At 45.1% G+C, this 20,796-nt stretch overlaps 2 protein-coding genes and 1 non-coding gene across 6 annotated transcripts in view; 2 read left to right on the forward strand and 1 right to left on the reverse strand.

Annotated features, from left to right (window-relative positions):
* ICE2 (interactor of little elongation complex ELL subunit 2) overlaps positions 1-4,835 on the forward strand; it is a 91,118-nt gene extending 86,283 nt beyond the window's left edge. Inside the window, 1 exon segment of the mRNA XM_032622615.1 lies at positions 1,867-4,835. The gene's annotated coding sequence lies outside the window, so the exon portion shown is untranslated.
* Positions 4,836-6,430: 1,595 nt separating this feature from the next.
* The window catches only part of ANXA2 (annexin A2), a 44,816-nt gene continuing 30,450 nt past the window's right edge, over positions 6,431-20,796 (forward strand). Inside the window, exons 1-2 of one of the 4 annotated variants that reach the window (XM_032622636.1) lie at positions 6,431-6,649; positions 18,614-18,672. In XM_032622636.1, the coding sequence (XP_032478527.1) occupies positions 18,625-18,672 (48 nt within the window). In that variant the 5' untranslated portion in view covers positions 6,431-6,649; positions 18,614-18,624. Of the gene's footprint in view, positions 7,066-18,613; positions 18,673-20,796 lie in introns of all 4 variants that reach the window. The other 3 variants (XM_032622635.1, XM_032622634.1, XR_004348448.1) reach the window with 3 other exon arrangements.
* On the reverse strand, positions 14,600-14,672 carry TRNAE-CUC. Its single transcript has one exon. It is a non-coding gene; the product is annotated as a tRNA-Glu (tRNA).

Raw genomic sequence — 20,796 nt, forward strand, 5'->3', positions numbered from 1 at the left:
CCTTTCCTTCTCATGGCAACTGTTTCAGCTATATATTGCTGCATAAGTAACCAGCTCCAAATTTAGTTTCTGAAAACAATAATTTGTTTTGCTCACTAGTTTGCAGTTTGGACAGAGCTTGGTGGGAAAGGCTTGTCTCCACTCATATTTAGCTGGCATGGTCCACCTTCAAGAGAGCTCACACAGATGTCAGGTTGGCACTGGCTGTCAGGTATAGACTTTGGAACCTCTCCATAGGCTGCTTGGGCTTCCTCATGGCATGGTGGCTGGATTCCAAGGCAAATGTCTCAAGTAAACAAGGTAGAAATGCAATCAGGATCTAGCCTCAGAAGTCACACAGCATGACTTATGCTGTATTCTGTCGGTCACATAAGTCACAGCAAGTCATGAGATTCAAGGGGACTGGGCATACCCTCCTCCTCTTGATGGGCAACTGGCAAAATTCTAGAAGAGCATCTGGGATGGGAAATATTACTGTGGTCATCTCTGGAGAATATAATGTTGCGTCTCAGTCCATTTGGGCTGCTATAACAAACTGCCATAGATTGCGTGGCTTATGTGCCACAGAAATTTATTTCCCACGGTTCTGGAGATAGGTGAGTCCAAGATCAAGATCTGGTGAGGAGGACCCATGAGGCTTGTGGGATCTTAGTTCCCAACCAGGGGTTGAACCTGGGCCCTTGACCCCCAGGGAATTCCCTGGGCCTCTTTTTTTTTAACATCTTTATTGAAGTATAATTGCTGTACAGTGTTGTGTTAGTTTCTGCTGTATAACAAAATGAATCAGCTATATGTATACATAACATCCCCATATCCCCTCCCTCTTGCATCTCCCTCCCACCCTCCCTATCCCACCCCTCTAGGTGGTCGCAAAGCACCAAGCTGATCTCCCTGTGCTGTGCAGGTGCTTCCCACTAGCTGTCTGTTTTACATTTGGTAGTGTATATATGTCCATACCACTCTCTCACTTTGTCCCAGTTTACCCTTCCCCCTCCCCGTGTCCTGAAGTCCATTCTCTACGCCTGGCCTCTTTTATAAAAGTACTAATCCCATGTGAGCGTTCTGCTCTCATGGCCTAATCACTTCCCCAAAGCCCCATCTCTAAATACCCTCACATGGAGGGTTAGGTTTTAAGATACGAATGTGGGGAGGATATAAACATTCAGTTTATAGCATGCTGCAATAATTTTTTGTTTTCCTGGAGCTTTTCATTTGATATCAATAGTTTTTCTTATCACGCTCACAAATTCGTTCCTAAGCCACCCAGTGAAGCTGTTAATGTCTTCTCAGTATGTTCAAACACCTGGGGTAATTTCTTCCTCCTACTCTTTCTGAGGCATTTGTGCTAGAGCCTTTGGTCCTCTTCTCCAAGCTAGACTGGTTGCTCTTTTTTCTTTTTTCTTTTTTTTTTTTTTCTTTTTTTCGCCATACTGCATGGCTTGTGGGATCTTAGTTCCCCAACTAGGGATCAAACCCAGGCCCTCGGCAGTGAAAGCACGGAGTCCTAACCACTGGACCGCCAGGGAATTCCTTAGACTGGTTGCTCTGTATGCCTGCTGCACAGCTATTGTTCCAAGTTCTCTCTTCCCCATCATTCTGGGAATTCTGTTCACTTATTTGTGCATTGAATCCCTGGTTTTCTGGATCCAGTGCTCCAGTTTTTGCTCTATTCTCTTGTTTCGGTGAAGTACATCATTCAGAAGTCTCCTGAGACGGGGTGTATAGTGGGATGAATGGTGGCCCCCCAAAGCTTATGCCTCCGTCCTAAGCCTTAGAATCTGTGACTATTTCCTAATTTGGAAAAAGGGTCTTTGCAGATGTAATTAAGTTACAGATCTCAAGATGAGATTATCCTCGATTATCTAGGTTGTTCCTAAATCCAATGAGAAGTGTTCTTCTGAAAGACAGAAGAGGAGGAGATGCAGAAACAGAGAAGAGGGCCTTGTGAAGATGGAGGAAGAGATTGGAGTGATACAGTCGCAGAGAATGACTGGGGCTGCCAGAAGCTGGAAGAGACAAGGAAGGATTCTGCTTTAGAGCCTCCAGAGGGAGTATAGCCCTGCTGATACCTCAATACCTTCTGGCTTCCAGAACTGCAAGAGAATACATTTGTGTTTTTTAAGCCACCAGGTTTGTGGTAACTTGTTATGGCAGCCTTGGGAAACTAACACAGGGCACATAGGCATAAACAACATTTTTGAAAACTGTTAATTATGCATGCATTCTTGATTTATTGTTTGGCTGGGTATGGAATTCTAGTTGCAAAATAATGATTTTTTATATTTATCTTTCCTGATACATTTATAAGTTAGCATTCTTCTCTAAGAGCTTTCTTTGTCCCCTCTTTGTGTATTTTCTGTTTGACAGACTATTCAATGTGTATCATCAGTTCCTATCATTAGTCAATATGATGCTCAAATTGCCCCCAATTTTAACCAGTGAGAACCCCTTCAATTTGGCTTTTGTGTCTTTTTGATATGTTCCCATAAGTCATTTAGCTCAAAGCCCATCATGTATTTTCTCTCTGTCCCACCTCTGGAACCAGCCATTTCTCTAAGAACTGGACCATTTACTGGGGAATAGTATTTGGAAACTAAGATCTGAGTCTTATCATGACATTCTCCTTTCTTACCTTTCATATATGACTTATTTTTTTAATCTCTCGAATCTTTTAGGAATTTTTCCCTGGCCCCACCCAGTGTTCTGAAATTTCATGATAATGTGCCTTGGGTTTGTTTTTCCATTTCTTGTAGCTTTTTCAATCTAAAGACTCAGCCTTCAGTTCTAGAAAATGGTCTTCAGTTATTTCTTCGTGATTTTCTCCCCTCCATTTTGCCTATTTTTCTTTCTAGAACTCCTATTATTTGGATGTTGGGTTTTCCAGATAAATCTTTTTCCTCTTCTGGCCACGTCTTCAAATATAATACATTATTATATACTGATTGCATATAACAAGGCTCAAGGTAATAACAGCTTTTTGGTTGGTGAGACTCTAAGCCATATAATGTAGGGGACTTGGAGACAGCCTGTGTCTCCCTGAAGCAATGGTGGTATGTGAGAGATATGGTGTAATGGAAAAAGCAGTGGATTGAAAGGCAGACAAATGTATTCTACCTTCAGTTCTGCCTCTTACTAGTTTAAGGATTGTGATAGATTGTCTACAGAGGTGGTTGCCAACAACTCCTTCCACTCATGTAAACATATGTCTCTCCCTTTATGAAGAGGTGGAATCTATTTCCCCTTCCCTTGAATCTGGGTTATATGACTTCCCTTAATCAATGGGATGCAGCAGAAGTGGCACTGTTCCACTTCTGGGCCCGTCAGCTTCCACTTTCACTCTTGAAGATCAGTAACTACCCTGCTGGAGGGAGGCCCTTGTGGATCTTCCAGCCTCATTTGAGTCTCCCTAGACAACGCTAAATAGATAGACCAGAGATGAGCTGACTCCATGAACTCTGCCCTATGTGGAATCATGAACAAATACGTCAGTGGTTGTTTTAAGTTTCTAAGATTTGGAGGTGGTTTATTTCCTAGTAATAGGTCACTGAAACAGAAGTTAGTATGTGGATGTGGAGTGTTGCTATAACAAAAACCTAAAATATATGACATTGACTTTACTTCCAGACAGTAACCGGAGAGAAGACTTAGTGGAGGTTGGAAAAGCGGTAAGGAAATTGCTACAGAAGGCTGGAATAAAGGCAACCCAGGTTATGTATTGGCAGAATGTTTAACATTACTGTTGCCTGTGGTAACATGAGTGATAAGAAAATGTGCCTAATGAACTTGTGGATCTAGTCAAGGAGATTTCCAGGCAGAATGCGGAAGATGCCAGTGGTCTTTTTTAGCCACTTATGAGAAAGTACAACAAGAAATAAAATGCACTAAATAAAGATCTGTTTGGTTTTCAAGCAGAATTCTAGCCAATGAAAGGTTTGCAAAGTAAGAAGCGGCCTCAGAATAAAGATCAAATCACATGTGGCTGCAAAACTTTTTTTTATTTTTAAAATTCCAGAAAGATTTAATGTGGTACTTTGAAGACCATCTCAGGGCTTCTAAGAATCTTAAGTGCATTGCTTCTGCCTGACAAGCTCAAAGTAAAGAGAGAGATCTATTATTAGAAAGAATAATGTGAATTTTGGAGCATGGAGTTAAGCCTCATTAAGATTTACAGAAATTCCACAATGTTTTTGAGAAAATTGCATTGGATATGAATTTTGGAGCATGGAATGAACCTCAGTAAGATTTATAGAAAATCCACAGAATTTTAAAGATAATTGTATTAATGAAAGGACTGCCAGGTTGGACACAGAAACAGTTGAAAAGTTTCTGGGCCTTCAAGTTTCTACTAGCATGAAGCAGGTTGAGAGAGCTACTCAACTACAAATATGGACCATTCTTAAGGGAAAGGAAAGACATCTCAGAGAGTGGAATCAAGAGGCCAGAAGGCAAAGCCAAAAACCGATCAGATGATGGATTAAAGCAAAGATTGGCAAACTACAGCCCATAAAGTCAACCCAGCCTATTTTTGGATAGCCCACAAGCTAAGAGGCCTGGCAGCTTCAGCTTTTGCTTCTTGAGAGCCAGCTTCCGTTATTATCCTGGTGTAGAGAGGAGGACCTGGCAGATGAGAGTCCAAGGGACGGAGAGACCCAGCCTGCTCTCAGCCATTCTAGCAACCCTAGTTGAGGCACCAAATGAGTGAAGTTCCTTTCCATCCTACAACCCTAGTTGAGCTGCCCCCATCCAACACCATGGAGAAGAGACAAGCTGTTGCCCCTGAGTCCTGTCCATATTGCAAAATCATGAGCAAATAAATGGTTTTATTTATGTTTGAACCACTAAGTATGGGCGGTAATTTGTTAAACTGCAATAAGTAACTTGAGTGCATTTTTAAATCTCTGGACTGGGCAGGAGACTTTATTTGGCTCCAGTTTCCTTCATCTATAAAAATCAAGAATTGGAAATGTTAGTCTCTTAAGGACCCTCTCTGCTCTAACATTCCGTTATTGGGTGAATAATTCTATTATTCTGTACGTTTTAGTGAGTGCCTATCACTGCTAGCTAGGCACAATTAGCAGTGTTGAGGCGCAGCAGAGAAAGTGTGAACAAAATAAAGTCAAGGCTTTAGAGAACAGAATGCAGAGCAGCAGATACAGTCTGAGATCTGTTGTTGTAAACATTCTTCCAGCCATGGAGGAGAAAGAAAGAAAGAAAAAAAAGGATCTTTGCACTCAGAGATTCAAAAGCTCATTTAAACTGGCAGAATTGCCCCCCCCCCCATTCCTCAGAAAGAGCAAACCATGACTTCTGATAGCTTCCTTTTTATGAAAATATCAGTGTGAAGTTCTGTAGCAAGAAGCAGACCCTGGTTATTGGACAGATCTGTATGTTTGGCTTTGCTGGATGCCCTAGACAAGCAAAAGCATTCTTCCAGCTACTTGGCTTTTAGGTATTCCACATGATTTGAATTAAATCTTATCTTCTGTAGAGGGTCTATCACAGCACAGCTGGGCGTCAAGAGGCCCAGAGAAGAGAAGGGAAGCAGAATCCCGTTCACCATTACGGTCAGCCTATGTTCTCCTGTTCCAAAATGTTTAGGCTGTAAACTTTCAGCCTAAATTGAAGGGCTATAAATGTAAGTCAGAAATTGTATCAACAGAATTGCTTTATTTTCTATTTGTCCTTCTGACAGTGCCTATCATGTTTCATTCTGAGTGAAAGAAATGGGTAACAGTGCTCTGGGCTGAGTGTCCAGGGACCCCATTTGTGGTATGGACTTGACTGTGAGCTTGGCAACGATGCCTTGGCCTTGCTGTTTACTGATTCCCAGGAGTGAAGTGACGCTTAACTGGAAAGTAAAAATGGACGTTAAGATAGACGGGATTAAAACAGAAGCATCAGGAGAAAGCTAAGTGAGGTCTGTGAAAGGGAGGAATTCAAAGGTGCAGAGAGATCTTTGGGATTCTTAGCAAAACTCTCCTGCTAGTTTGAGGTCAGTACAGTATTTGCGCAATCAACCACAAAACCATGTTTGCCTGCATGTTGCCACTGCGGTTCGTGGAAGCAGAGTGGAAGAAAAGCGAGAAACAGCAAAACCAAGCCATGGAGCTAAGAGTCTGAGAAAAAACAAAAAAACCCAAAAAAACAACGTCAGTTAGGACAGAAGGAAGGGAGGAAACTTCTTTGTTGGAAGTCGAGGGTCAAAGCCACCGGCCCCACCCAGCCCGGGACGGCCTGCCACGAGGACGCGCGGGAGTCCCGGACGGCCGCGGGAGGCATGGAGGGAAGCCAAGCAGAGAGCGCTCGGGAAAAGGGCGCCTCCCTGGGCGGGCGGGGTGGGACCTTGGCTCCTGGCTTCGGCCTCCTACCCACCCCCCCACCCCACCCAACTCCCACCATGGTTCCGCGTCTCCCAGCGCGCTCCGAGGCCGGGGCGGGGCCCGTCCTTTGCCCGCCAGGACCCGGCGGATCTCCCTCCCCGCGATCCTCCCGGCAATAGCTGGTCAGAGGTTAAGCTGATATGTTTGCAGACGGTAACGGGGAGCTGGATGCCAACGGCCCAGCTCAGGGGAATCACGATTTATGTTTCTTGGAACAATTCTTCCTTCCATTGCATTGACGCCTTAAACAAACAAAAAAGCGACTTAAGGTCAGAGTCTACGAAAGTCTTGAAAACGTATTAACCTGAGGCAGGGCTGCGCACTCGACGTGGCGCTCGAGAAGTAAAAGAGGAAGAGAGGAGAAAACTAGGCCGGTACTAGGCCTCGAGGAAGCCTCGGCGGCGCTTCATCAGACGGCAGGGCCGTGGGCGTGGGGCCGCTCCCACTGGCGCGGCCCGGGTAACGTTCCAGGGCGAGGCGTCTCCCGCGGGCGACCGGGCGGACCGGGGAATGTGAGTCACCCCGACTCGGGTGCTAGCGGCCGGAGCAGGAGAAGGCGGGGCGGGGGGCGGCGGGGCGGGCCTCCCGTGCACCGCGAGGATGTGGCGGCTATAAAAGCCCCACCCAGGCCAGCTGGCTCCGCTTTGCATCTGGCGACGCTCGCAGCGCACTGCGCTTGGCCCAGGTAAGCGGGGCGCCCCGCCCGCTATGGCCCCGGGGCCGCCGCGCTGGCGGGGTGTGGAGAGCGGGGGAAGGAGACGGCCTTGCACAGAGCAGCTCTGGAGACGGGGGCTCGGGAGGCCGTCCGGGGAGGGGGCTGAAGGGACGGTCCGCACTAGGAGCTTTGCGGGGAGGGCGCCCAGTGGCGAGGGGGGGTCTGGACAGGAGTGAGGGGGGCCGCGTGTGCCCCGGCCTGGGGCGTGCAGGGCAGAAGGAGGGAGTTGGGCATCCCCCGCGAAGTGCTCGCAGGAAGCCCGACGAGGTGGCGCCGGGGAGCGGGGCGGAGGGAGGCTTCGCATTCCAGACGCGCCGGGCGCCGCTGGGGGGCTGGGTGTGGCCTCCCTGCGAGCCCCTGGTCGGGTGGAGAGCAGACGTGCGGCACCCTCCACGTTTAACACTAGCGCTACGGCTATCTAGAAAATAATCCCCATCTGTTCCAAGTTAACTTTACTTGAAACAAACGAGCATTTGTGGAACTTGTGCCGACGAGCAGGAGGGAAGCAGTCGGGGGAGGATGAGGGGTGGGAGTTTTTAGCAGCAACCTCCTGCCCCAGTAAAACAAAACAACGGAAGAACCTCCCCTCATTCTCCTTTGTTTAGCTTAGCTTGTAGGAGAGCAACTTTTGATTTCCGTGTATCTGGAGAGTTTCTTATTTGGTTGACTACTTTTGCATCAGGAAAGGAAGTGTTCTCCCGTGGTTCTGTGGGGAGAATCGTCACTGACTTACTGGCGCTGATGCGACATTGAGTCAGGGACAGAGGGTACAGAAAAGGGCGTAGCCCCCCGGGCTGCTCCTTGTAGCTCTGTGAGATGGGTTCCAGCGCCTGGTGTTGTAGGCCTGGATTCCATCAACTCTCAGTTAAAAAAAAGGTGTGGACATCAATTTCCTTATCTATGAAAGTGGTCTAAGAATGCACATTCTTACTTTCCCCACATAGGGTTATTATCGAAGATTCCAAAAACCATATTCATTCAAAAATAAATTTGTAAAGCACGCTGGAAACATTAAGTGCCATACCAAAACCGAGTGTCATTCTTTTTGTGTTAAGATTTGCCATTTTAAAGCTATTAAAGGTAAAAGAACAGTAACTTCGTGGGGCACGCTGGGTCTTTACCAGGAACCCTACGGTCCTGGAGTCCAGGGGTCGGGACCCCTGAGCTCATACTGACGGTACTGATGGGTTCTGTCCAAAAGTGTGCCGTACTGTGCCTGTCCGGAACTTGGTCATTTCCAGTGCAGAATGCGCTACAGCACTGAAACAATGTTACAGAAGGTGCTTAGGTTCTCAGGCTAGCCGAGAAAACGCCTACCTTACCCGCGCTATATCAAAGTACTGATAGTACATGCCGAATTTGCGGGATGGGAGTGATGGTGGGTGGGGAGGGAGGGTGGGAGGAGGGTGAGGTATAATATGTAAGAGTAAATCATGGAAGTATTTTACTGGAAGCTTTCTAAGTTTTAAGGTTGGCCCTGATTAAATTATTTTAATTGGAAAATGATGTCCTTATCACCCTCTCTACTTTTCTCTCTTCCTCCTGCCTCCTTGGAGGACCCCCCCGCCCCCACATATTACAAAAGCCTGTCCATTCTTCTCCAGTTCTGCTGCACTCCCCCCGCCCTCCCACTTCAGTGTTCTCATACCCAGCTAGAGACAAGCAGATTCAGTCAATATTCATTAATATTCAACGTTAGGAATGGTTGGTGGTCCTGAAAACCTCAGCAACCCAGGGGAGATGTGTTATTTAAAAGATAACAAGAGCATTTTTAAACCTAAACATGTAATTTATAGAATTTGAGGCTATGGAAGGAGCCACATAATATATTATTCAAGCATTGTGAAGGAGGATCTCATATGAGGCCAGGTTCAGTGTGCTTAGTGGTCAGTGGTGTTAAGACAATCCCATACAACACTTCTGACTCCACCTATTATCTCAAATCTTCAGTGAAGGCTTTCTCCAGAGGTATGGATTGCATCTGCAGTGCAAGGGTGTGACCATCAATGTACATTTTTTAGTTGGAGGTTTATGATTAGGGGACCACCTAGATTTTGTGATTTCTTGCAGTGCTAAATGGCTTGCCTGTTGCAAATGCCCAGGAAATACTGCTGACTCACTGGCTTTGAGCAAGAGCTTGGTCTTGGACTGGGGTCACAATAACATCCTCTGAGCTATTAAAAATGCTGTATTGATTGACATGCCGTTAGTCGTGACCATTGGTTTCCTGACTAATTTCTAATTTAAGTAGTTTTCCTGGCAAGGTAGATATCCTTCTATAATTGCTATTGATTCTGAGGGTTGTAGGCTCTTCTTGCACCATCCGGCCTAGAATTTGGCCTTCGTTCTTGGTCTTCCCTTGTGTGGGTCTGTGCGCCTGCTGAGACATTTCTTACAAACTGAGCGTGGGTGTGTCACAACTAGAAGTCCCAGGCGCTCTCTTTTTTTTGTGTGTGTGGTACGCGGGCCTCTCACTGCTGTGGCCTCTCCCGTTTCGGAGCACAGGCTCCGGACGTGCAGGCTCAGCAGCCATGGCTCACGGGCCCAGCTGCTCCGCGGCATGTGGGATCCTCCCGGACCAGGGCACGAACCCGTTCCCAGGCTCTCTTGGGCTGCCTTAAACATCTGTTCATTCCACAATATTTATTAAGCACCTACTATGTTCTACTTACAGTATAAGCACTGAGGATATAGCACTGAACAAAACAGACCAAAACAAAAACAAAACTCTGCTCTTTAGGCTTTAAATCTAGTGGGGAAAAAAATAAAATAGACAAAATCGAGTGAATTTGTATAGACAGTAATTGGATTTTGAGCTTTACGTTCTCCCAGATTAATATTTGTTTCCAAACTTGGTTGGGGCTCATTTCCCCTTTAATCCAGCTGTTCCACAGACCTGAGTGTCATAGTTTACTTGCTTTAGGGAAAGTGTTGTTTAAAGTTATCATTGACTTAACCTGCCTTCTGGATTTGACTGTGAGAATAGAAACAGAGGGCTTCCCTGGTGGTGCAGTGGTTAAGGATCTGCCTGCCAATGCAGGGGACACAGGTTCTAGCCCTGGTCCGGGGAGATCCCACATGCCACGGAGCAGCTAAGCCTGTGCGCCACAGATACTAAGCCTGTGCTCTAGAGCCCGCAAGCCACAACTACTGAAGCCTGTGCGCCTAGAGCCCATGCTCCGCAACGAGAGAAGCCACCGCAATGAGAAGCTTGCGCACCGTGATGAAGAGTAGCCCCCGCTCGCCGCAACTAGAGAAAGCCAGCGCACGGGTAGCAACGAAGACCCAACACAGCCAAAAGTAAATTAAAAAAAAAAAAAGAATAGAAATGGAATGTTCTTTTTTTGCATGCATATGGGAACCCACCTCCCTCTTTTTCCCTGGTGCCACACTCTATTCTAGTTGTAGGCTACATCAGGAGGAAATTCCAGTCTTTTAAAAAAAATTTTTTCTGCTCTTTCACTGTCAGGTCTGTTTTTCCTCCTCCAGTTGCCAGAGGCGGTCCCCGTCTCTTTTGTTGGGGAGCAGGTCAGCTGTAGGGGTCAGGAGATGCCCAGCCTTGTTCTTCACAGCGGCTCCAGTGAGGTTACCTCCAAGTCTCCCCTAGGGTACACCTGAAGCTGTGAAACCGTCTGAGCTCAGTCTTTGTCAGAGAGAAGTCAGTAGCATCTAAGTAAGTGGTCTGAGTTACACTCCCAGGCTTGGTGTGGGAAGTTCTGACTCAAGGGAGTGGCTGTCACATGGAATCCTTGCCCTTTGTCTCTCTGCCACACCCAGTCCCCACACTCCCAGCTCAGAGGAAGTCAGAGTCCCAAGGCCACTTGCAAATCTTTCCTCCTTGTTGCCTCCTTCCCTGCCTTTCTTGCCACAAGGAGATGTAGGTTACGTTTCCACGTTGTCCCGTGGACAGAGCTAGGAGCCAAGGGGCCCTGATGGTATTAAAGGTGGAGGTTGAGCTGTGGGAGAAGGTGAAGAGCTGCATATCGTATGAGAAAGAGGCAGTCTCCTGAATTGCTCTACCAGGCTTTGCAAAGGTGTGAACAGAGGCTGGGAATTGAAGCCTCCTGCTCTGAATGTATAGAACTGGAGCTGCGTTTGAAATACGCAGTCCGAGGAAGAGAAAGGAAATTGAGGAAGGAGAATGTAGTGGAAAAGAAGGAAAATAAGATATAATGTGGAAAGACCCAGTGTGTGTAAACCATCCAGAAATGTGAGTGAACGCCTCCAGTGTGTTAGGCGCTGTGCTCAGACCTATGGGGAAATGGGGATGCATAAGACAGAAACCCTGGGGGCAGATAGAATGGAAGACCGCCTTTGTACCCTCAGCTCTGATATTTCACAGATACACCAAGAGAGACAGGAGCACAGAGCAGGGAGAGGCACAGGAGAAAGGTAACAGGATTTTTTGTGTCCTGAAGTCTCCCGAGGATGTCAGCTGATCCAGATAGAGCATTCCCAGTAGAGGGAACTGGAAAACCCAGGCCTAGAGGTAGTTGGACAGTGCTGAATATGTTTGGAGAATTACCAATCCAGTCTGACTTCAGTGCTGGGTGTGTGTGTGTGTGTGTGTATGTGTTTGCATGTGCTTTATTTATGGAAAAGTAGGTAGAGCTGTGTGTGTGTGTGTGTGTGTGTGTGTGTGTGTGTGTGTGTATGTGTTTGCATGTGCTTTATTTATGGAAAAGTAGGTAGAGTCCAGAGTGTGGAAGATCTTGAATGCTGTGTAGACTTTTTTCTGTAAGCAGCAGGGCCCCATTGGAAATATAATATTTGGGCCATAAAACACTGAAATTGAGTTGTAGATGTGAAGACCTTGATCTCTCAGCCGTGAGAGTACTTTGTGCCAAGTGACATCATTCTTCTGCACGTCTCTTTCTGCCCACTCCAACCCCACTTCGGGAGATTGAACGAGAGGCTCTGAGAGCTTGAGGCCACAGTGTGTCTGGAGTTAGTAAACAAATATTGATTCAGATCAGGCAGCAAAAGGGACAGGCCAGAGCAAGTGCAGCACCCTGTCTATCCTGCTCAGTTTGATCAAGGCCCCTGGGCAGAATTCCAGGATTTCTGGGGAATGACTTGCACCTGTGACTCAGGCATTAATCAAGACCATAAAAACCAAGGAGAAAACTGTGTGCTCTCAGGAAGGTTCTGTTAAATAAAAATGCTCTGGGAGGGAGGGGTGGAGAGTGAATAAAGTGGGAGCTCTACCCCTACCCCCCACTCATGCATTTTTTTTTTTTACCCCCTCTTGGTTTAAAATTTCAGTCTGGTCCTGTAGGCCCAGGACTGCACAGTAAGGGCTTGGTGGGGAATCCCAACCCTCCATCCCCACACCCGCCCCCATTTTTTTGGTTTTAAAAAAATCCTCCTTTGTATCATCCAGCCCCTGATTGATTCATCATGGTTGCTAGGGATGTGTTTTGCAGTAACACATCAACACTCCACATTTTAAAAGTGGGTGTGACCACGAAACTGCTGGGTTATACTCAGATTCTGCTGGGCAGAGGAGCCCTGCCGCAATGTGTTTTTGTTTGTTTGTGAGAATTAATATTTGGGCTTTCTGGAGCTGGTTCTTCATTCATTTCAGTAGCACTTGTTTTTATTATTTGAAGCACTAACTTTTAGGTTTCCTTTTTTGTTTGTTTCAACCTTTTTGCAAACTTTTACTTTTTGGGGGGGGCGGGGAGACGTTAAAGCTGTTTTACTTGTACTATTTTTGTTGCAACTGTGTGTTGGAAGTGAAACAGTGAAATGCATTGTAATCTATTGGGTTTAAAAAAAAAAAGGACAAACTCTTATCTTTAAGATAGTGCTTATGTTAGATGTAAGTTGCTTCATTTCCAGCAGCTGCACGGATTTCTTTAATGTCTAGCTTTGCGCTATAAGAGCTTTTCCAGTCAGGCAGTTAACAGTCTCATTTATTAATATTTTCAAGGCCAGAGGAAACTGTTCTGTTCCCTTTGTTAGGGTGGAGTGTCTGTGTTCCCTTCCCAGTGGTGCGTTATTTCAAGCCAGTCTGAAGTGGGTATGGCTCTCAGTGAGTCTCCTTGTACTTCTCTAGTTATTTTCTTAAACAAAACACTTTCCCTGAAGAAGGCGATTTGAACAATCTTGTCTAAGTCACCCAACCCTTTCCTGCGAATAAGAGGTACTGGTATGTGGAGGTACTCATCAAAAGGTTGAATTTGCTGATTTTTTTCTTTTTCTTTTTTGCAAGTTGAAACCAGTTGGCGATCTTTGTGAAGCTGTAGTGTTGGAAAGAGTGATGCCATTTTCGTGTCTGTGGAGAGGTCTGCCAGACACGGAGCGGTTGTTCTGATTTTAATGCGCTTATGAATTTTTCAGTGTGCTAAGTGGTCACTGGGGGTGGAATTGTCTCCTATGGTATGGAGACTTAAAAACAACAGGTACACTAAAAAGGCAGAGCTGTTGTTTCAGTAAGAAAATGCAGCCTCCAGAGCAAATGCGGTGAATGGTTACTTAGTATTGGCATCAAATCCCTTTCCATAGCCAAGCTTAAATCTGCACAGTTCAGAAACTTACATCTCAGGCCCCCCACGTGCCACCACATTACACATGGCTGGTTTTAAACCTGGCCTCTTGTCCGTACCCCCACCCCGTGCCCCCCCCCCCCCCCCCCCCGCCACACGCTCCCACCTCCCATCTCCTCAGGCTCTCCCTTGTTTCTCTGGCTGGAACCTTCCAGAGTGAGTGAGTGTCCTTCTCAAACTAGTCAGTACCTCACCTCTCAGACCCTTAGCCAATCTCACTCATGCTGCTTTTATCTTTCTCTCTCTCCATGTCTTAATCTCTTGGAATGAAGAGCCACTGTGGTGAAGTTGAAAGGGCAAGGGCTCAAGAGTCAGAGGACCTGGAACCTGGCCCTGACTCCCTTACTCATTAGCTGGGTGACCTGGGCTAGTCTTCCTGGGGCGAGAAGGGAAGAGAGCTGCAAAGTCCTGCAGGAGTGGAGTCTGTGTTTCATAGTTTTGTGTGTGTCTCTCCCAGCCTTTAATGCGGGGCAGGCCCGGTGTGTGTGTGTTAGGGGCTTGTTGATTGATTACCTGGGTGTCACCAGTGATTGTAACCTACAGTAGCCCTGCCAAGACTTTCTCTTTCTGCTTCCAAGGATAGCAGCACTCTGACATCTTCTCATTAATCATATGCGCTATATTAAGCTAATGTTTTAACAAACATAAGTGGTACAGCCGACTCTTTCTTCTGGAGATTAATTAGTCGTCTGCAAGATGACTTTGCATTCCCAGGGGACTGGATGTAGTGAAGAGACCAGGATGTAATGAAGAAACCAGCGGATTGGATGTAGTGAAGAAATGAGGGCCATGGCTTAAAAAAAAATTTATTATTAAATAATATTTTTAATATTTATTATTAATATTTATATTCAATATTTATTTATTTTTAAAATATTTATTTATTTTGGCTGCGCCGGGTCTTAGTTGCAGCACGCAGGATCTTTTAGCTATGGCACGTACGCAGGATCTAGTTCCCCGACCAGGGATCGAACCCGGGCCCCCTGCATTGAGAGCGCAGAGTCTTAACCACTGGACCACCAGGGAAGTCCTGAGGGCCGTGTTTTATTTCTAAGGTGAAAATGTGTTTGCCCTTAAGCTTGCATGGAGTAGGCAATGTTTATATGGATACAGAAGACACTTGCATGGAGTAATCCCAAGCTTCATGGATATTGTTTTTTTGGTTATTGTGACATTCTTTTCCTACAGAATGAGTATCAACAATATAAATATAAATGTTCATTATGCAAAATAGCAACTCATTTCTGACCGTTTATTTAGCACCTAGAGCGTGCAGAGGCCCTCTTAAATCTGTGGGGGAACTGGGACTCTGGGGCATATGAGACCCCCGTTTGGTTGAATTGTGCTATGTATTTGCCATCTGAATATGTGGCGCACGCGTGGCAGGAACTCAGGACACTTTTGCTCAGTGGTGAGTAAGTCTACTGGCATCAGAAAGTGTTTCTGGCATTGAAAGGTGGGAGAGGCAGTGCCGGGGAATGTGGGCTGCAGCCACCCCATTGGAGCAGGTGCCAGAGGTGTGGTGACTTGAGGAATGGGCAGCATCTGTAATCAGAAGAAGAGACAAGGGTGAGGAGATGAGGCAGGAGACACAAATCAAGGTGCTGTGGATTAAAGCAGTTACGGTGTGTTTGGGGAGAAGCAAGGAACAGTTTGGTTGAGGTCCACTTTTGCTGGGGAGTACACAGGGCTGGACGGAGCTGGAGTAAGAGAACATCACGGAAGGATGGATTTTGAACTATTTATTGTGACGAGATAAAATAGAGGAATCTAGTTGGTAGTGGCACGTAGGACTGACTACGTGTGAGGTGAAAGAGCAGTACAACTGTCGACTGTTAAACAGCAAGGAAGACTTGTGAGCCTTTTTAAAATCCCCATTTTCTGTCTCTGTATTGTGCCTGTGGGAGAAGGATTACATGAATCCGATGGTCTTTGGTTTGTACCATGCTGAGGAGGGGTCCGTGTGGGACATGGTTAGGCAGCTGTCTCCCAAGCCAGTGCTCGGAGCTGGAAAGGCAACTTGAAAGAACTCCCTGGCAGAAACTTACCCGCCTCTGCAAGTTGCGATTTCCTAAACCTCAGAACCCATGTGAAGTAACCGATCTAATAAATAAGTGGAATTTCATCCACCCAGAAACAACTCTGACTTGTTGGTTTCCTTTTTGTTTGGACATTTTTCTTTCTTAGCTGTTTACAGGGGGGACTAGAATTCTGCAAGGCAGATGACAACCGTTTACCCCTCGCTGCAAACCTAGCCCAGTTCTGACTGAGCCCCGGGGGTGGGAGTCCAGGCCAGGGCTTAGGTGGTTCATGTCCTGGGGAGCTCACGTCCTCGTTGGTGATTCCCAGCAGCATCCTGATGACACACTAGAGAATGTTTCTTGGCCCAAGTTGAAGTTGGAGATGATTCTTCGATTTTACATTCTTATACTAATTCTTCCACATCTGGTGTGTACTTGACACTTACAGCACATCTCAGTATGGTCTGGACACTTTTCAGTGCTTGATAGCCCCATGTGGCTGGTGGCTAGTGTATTGGACAGTCCAGCTACAGAGCAAGACTCTTAAAGAAAATAGACTTTATTTTTCAGGGCAGTTTTCGGTTCACAGAATAATTGACTACGAAGTCAGAGTTCCCATATATTCCCAGCACCCCCCCCATATGCACACACAACCTCTCCAACTATCAAAATCCCCCACCAGAGAAGTACATTTGTTATAATTGCTGGACCTACATTGACACATCTTTATCACTCAAAACACATAGTTTACATTAGGGTTCATTCTTGGTGGTGTTAATTCTGTGGATTTGGGCAAACGTGTCATAACATGTATCCACCATTACTGTATCACAGCCCTAAAAATCTTCTGCGCTCTGCCAGTTCGTCCCTCCCTCCTTCCCCTCTAAGCCGTAGCAGCCACTGATCCTTTTACTGTCTCCATGGTTGTGCCTTTTCCAGAATGGCATATAATTGGAATCATACAGTATGTAGCGTTTTCAAAGTGCTTTTTTCACTTAGTAACATACATTTAAGTTTGCTTTGTGTCTGTTCATGGCTTGATAGCTCATTTCTTTTTAGTGCTGAATAATATTACATTGTCTGGATGTACCACAGTTTATTTATAGAGGATGACTGCAAACTAGGATCGTATCCCAGTGCTGTGATGCATTGCAGGGGTTGGGTGTGTATGTGATAGTGTCTGAGAGTTGTGGGAATGGGGGAGTTGGAATAGCTGTGATTTTCTTTTTTGCCGTGTGCTTAAAAAGCTTCTATAAGCATCTGGGCTTCCCTGGTGGCGCAGTGGTTGAGAGTCCGCCTGCCGATGCAGGGGACACGGGTTCGTGCCCCGGTCCAGGAAGATCCCACGTGCCGCGGAGCGGCTGGGCCCGTGAGCCATGGCCACTGAGCCTGTGCTCTGCAACGGGAGAGGCCACAACAGTGAAAGGTCCACGTACTGAAAAAAAAAAAAAAAAAAAAAAAGCTTCTGTAAGCATCAAGAAGAGAAAGGACGTCGTGTAGGAGAGAGCTCATGGTGAAAATCTTGTAGAGATCCTTCCATAACCACAAATAAAGGCGAATCTTTTTCTCTTAATTCCTCTAACTCACCCCACACAGAGCCTGGAATCTGCCTAGTCCAACGCCTTCTATAAATTAACAAATGCCTATGTCCAAATATTCCTTCAAAGCCAGCTGTCTGAAAACACGTAGACTAAGCAAACTGTTGGAAGAGAAAAGAAAGCTGAATTGCATGGGCACCGTTTCCTTGATCAAAGAATATTAAGCAAAAAGAGACCAAAACAGGAGTTGCTGCAATTCAGACATCGTTCCCACTGTTTGAGGATGCAGCTCTACTCTTGTTTTCTTTATTTTGGGGAGGCTGTTGGCTGAATGAGCTGTCTTGTCTCAGTGGAGGTACATTTCTTGCCAGTTGAGCACTTTTTATTGGCAGGGGTTGGTATATCAATTCCGAGAACTGTGTGATTGCAAAGCTGGAAAGCCAGTTCGTTACGTTGTCGTATCACTGTCCAATTAAGGGTACTAACTGAAAGATGACTTCACTTCAGCCATTTTGAATCTTAAATACAAGGATCAGTCTTCTATGGGATGAGTTAATGTCAAAATCTGTCCATTGTGTTTCTCATCAACAGTTTAATATCTTTTTTTTTTTTTAGCACCTTTATTGGGGTATAATTGCTTTACAGTGGTGTGCTAGTTTCCGCTTTATAACAAAGTGAATTAGTCATAGGTATACATATGTTCCCGTATCTCTTCCCTCTTGCGTCTCCTTCCCACCCTCCCTATCCCACCCCTCTAGGTGGTCACAAAGCACCGAGCTGATCTCCCTGTGCTATGCGGCTGCTTCCCACTAGCTATCTACCTTACGTTTGGTAGTGTATATATGTCCATGCAGTTTAATATCTTCTAAGCATTGGTGAGCTAAGAGAATAATTATGGATAGTAATAAAGGGCTCCATTTAGGAATCAGCCAGCATGAAAATGCTACTGATTTCAGTTCATATCCATAGTTTTCAGACTATGGATATATATTATATATGATATATTAAATTATTGGTGAAAAATACAGCAGTACTGGCTGGTTTGACAAGATTATCACTTTTTAGGAGAACTGGAAGATTCAGTCTTATCCTGTTTGGACAAGCTGCACTGGTCTTGGGAAGAAACGTTTTGGTTTTGTATTTACAAGTCAGTCTCCTCAGGTTCTCTTCAAACTGGGCAAGAACAAGACTAGCTAGTTCTGTCGTCCATTCCAAACCTAAGGCAAACCATCTCTCAGCTTTAATTTTCCCAATCACGAGATAGGAATTGCATCTATTTGCAAAAATTACTCTAATATCGTCAGATGAAATGGCCCAAGAAGTAGAGATGAGTATAATGAATCACTGCGCTTCGGGGGAAAGGAAAGCCTCTTCATAATAAAGAATTGTACTTTTTTTTTTTTTCCAGCTTCTTTCAAAATGTCTACCGTTCATGAAATTCTCTGCAAGCTCAGCTTGGAGGGTGATGTAAGTATATCATTTTCACTTTGTGTAATTTTTGCAAATTGGTCATCTCTCTGGGTAGCTGTGCCTCTTCCTTTCCTTGTACCTCTAAGGAAAATGAGGACAAAATTCGGACAGTCATTCCCGGAATCCCCTTGCTTCCCTGTCTTCCCCAGTACTTTAGCTATTCCTAGTAGTTCCATTTGAAAGAAATGGTATGGCTCCAGAAACTGTTTTGGCATCACATTAAAATTGGACAGACACTAGTGACACTGAGATGCTTGGAATTTTATCCTGCTATATACTTAACATGCCAGTGGTAGTAATTATTGTGATGATACAGGACTTTTTTTTTTTTTGCGTTAGCGGGCCTCTCACTGTTGTGGCCTCTCCCGTTGCGGAGCACAGGCTCCGGACGCGCAGGCTCAGCGGCCATGGCTCACGGGCCTAGCCGCTCCGCGGCATGTGGGATCTTCCCGGACCGGGGCACGAACCCACGTCCCCTGCATCGGCAGGCGGACTCTCAACCACTGCGCCACCAGGGAAGCCCGAGGACCTTTTTTTTTTTTTTTTTTTTTTTAATTGGAGTATAGTTGCTTTACACTGCTGTGTCAGTCAGTTTCTGATATACAGCAAAGTGAATCAGCCATACGGATACATATATCCCCTCTTTTTTGGATTTCCTTTCCATTTAGGTCGCAACAGAGCACTGAGTAGAGTTCCCTGTGCTCTACAGTAGGTACTCATTGATACAGGATTTTTAATGTCATGCCCTCAGATTTTATTAATGGTTGGCATAAGCTATAGCCATATTGAAAATGATCCTGCATGTTTTGGACTTCTTATAGTGTCCAGAGAGTTATTCCAGACAAGGACTTTTTAAAATTTAGTACCTGGGAAAGCTTTTCTTCAAAATATATAGATTTTTTTTTTTAACTAAATAATAGAAGTATTATAATTCATCTTGTTGCCTTTTTTGCTTTGACTATCAAGTAGCTCAGACTTAATTGTCTTTCACAGGAACTTGGAAATTCTGATACATTTGCTTTTTTGTTTTACAGTCAAAAATTTTAAAAGCTGTATGCAAAATTATAAGTCATTGCAAATGCTTTTAGAATAAAGTAGAGTATAAATTATGAATATGTAAACTATCATCTTTCAGGTTATCTTGGCAGAACTGGCTTTTACAGAAACTCAGCAGTGACACTGGTTTGTAGGCATATCTTCCAGATATTTCAAAATACGCTCTCACTGAAATTAAAATGCAAAGAAGCACTCCAGTGGGTTGACAGCAGCTTGGGTCTTGTGGTACAGAACCCTCTGTCTCGGGTGCTTGCCGATAAAACATTCAGATGGATGATGTTGGTGCGAGCACAGGTTGTATGGAATGTAACGCCTACCTCGTTGTCATCTTGCTTCTTGGACCTTGTGCACACTGTTGCTGGCAACCATACAAGCAGCGTGTTGAGGTCCAGACAAGTCCAAGAGCTAAATAAGTTTTTTCTTAATGGATCAGATCATTCGATCATTTTTAGTATCGGGTTTCATCAGAGGGCTTTTCACGTGGCCTTTGAAGTTACTCTAGTATGATGTGCTTCTCTGTGGAGAGATGGGACTGCAATAGACAATGTCATGTATTCCCCCATACTTTGAGGGAAGAGAAACATCACTTTGGCCTCCATAACTTGATTTTCAGATAAATGAATTTTACAGGTAATAAGTTCAATTATCCATTTAATTTTATTTCCAGAGATACTATAAAATTACGTAAAGCTTTTCCCTACTCACTGTTGTTTTGGGGATGAGTTGACATAGCACCTGATATCTGAAGCCATATTTGATATGGCTCGATGGCCAGACTGCCTGCCTTTGTAAATAACTGATAGCATTGTTAATAAATAGGAAAATGTGTTCCCTTAGATTTCTGTCCTCATTTTGTAGCCACCATAGCATGTATAGTAAGTATTTCAGAATAACACTTTGTCATTACCTTTTCCTGAATGTGTGCTCTATTCCCATTGAGTTAATCTTACTGGAAAGTTTAAGTAGTGAAATTATACGGAAACACCTTGATAATCCACTGTGTTTCAGTTATATGTATTAACTGGATTTACTATTTGGCCAAGATGGTCACAAGTACATTTTGAA

The sequence above is a fragment of the Phocoena sinus genome, chromosome 2 (genome assembly GCF_008692025.1).
Source record: "Phocoena sinus isolate mPhoSin1 chromosome 2, mPhoSin1.pri, whole genome shotgun sequence".
Classification (NCBI taxonomy): domain Eukaryota; kingdom Metazoa; phylum Chordata; class Mammalia; order Artiodactyla; family Phocoenidae; genus Phocoena; species Phocoena sinus.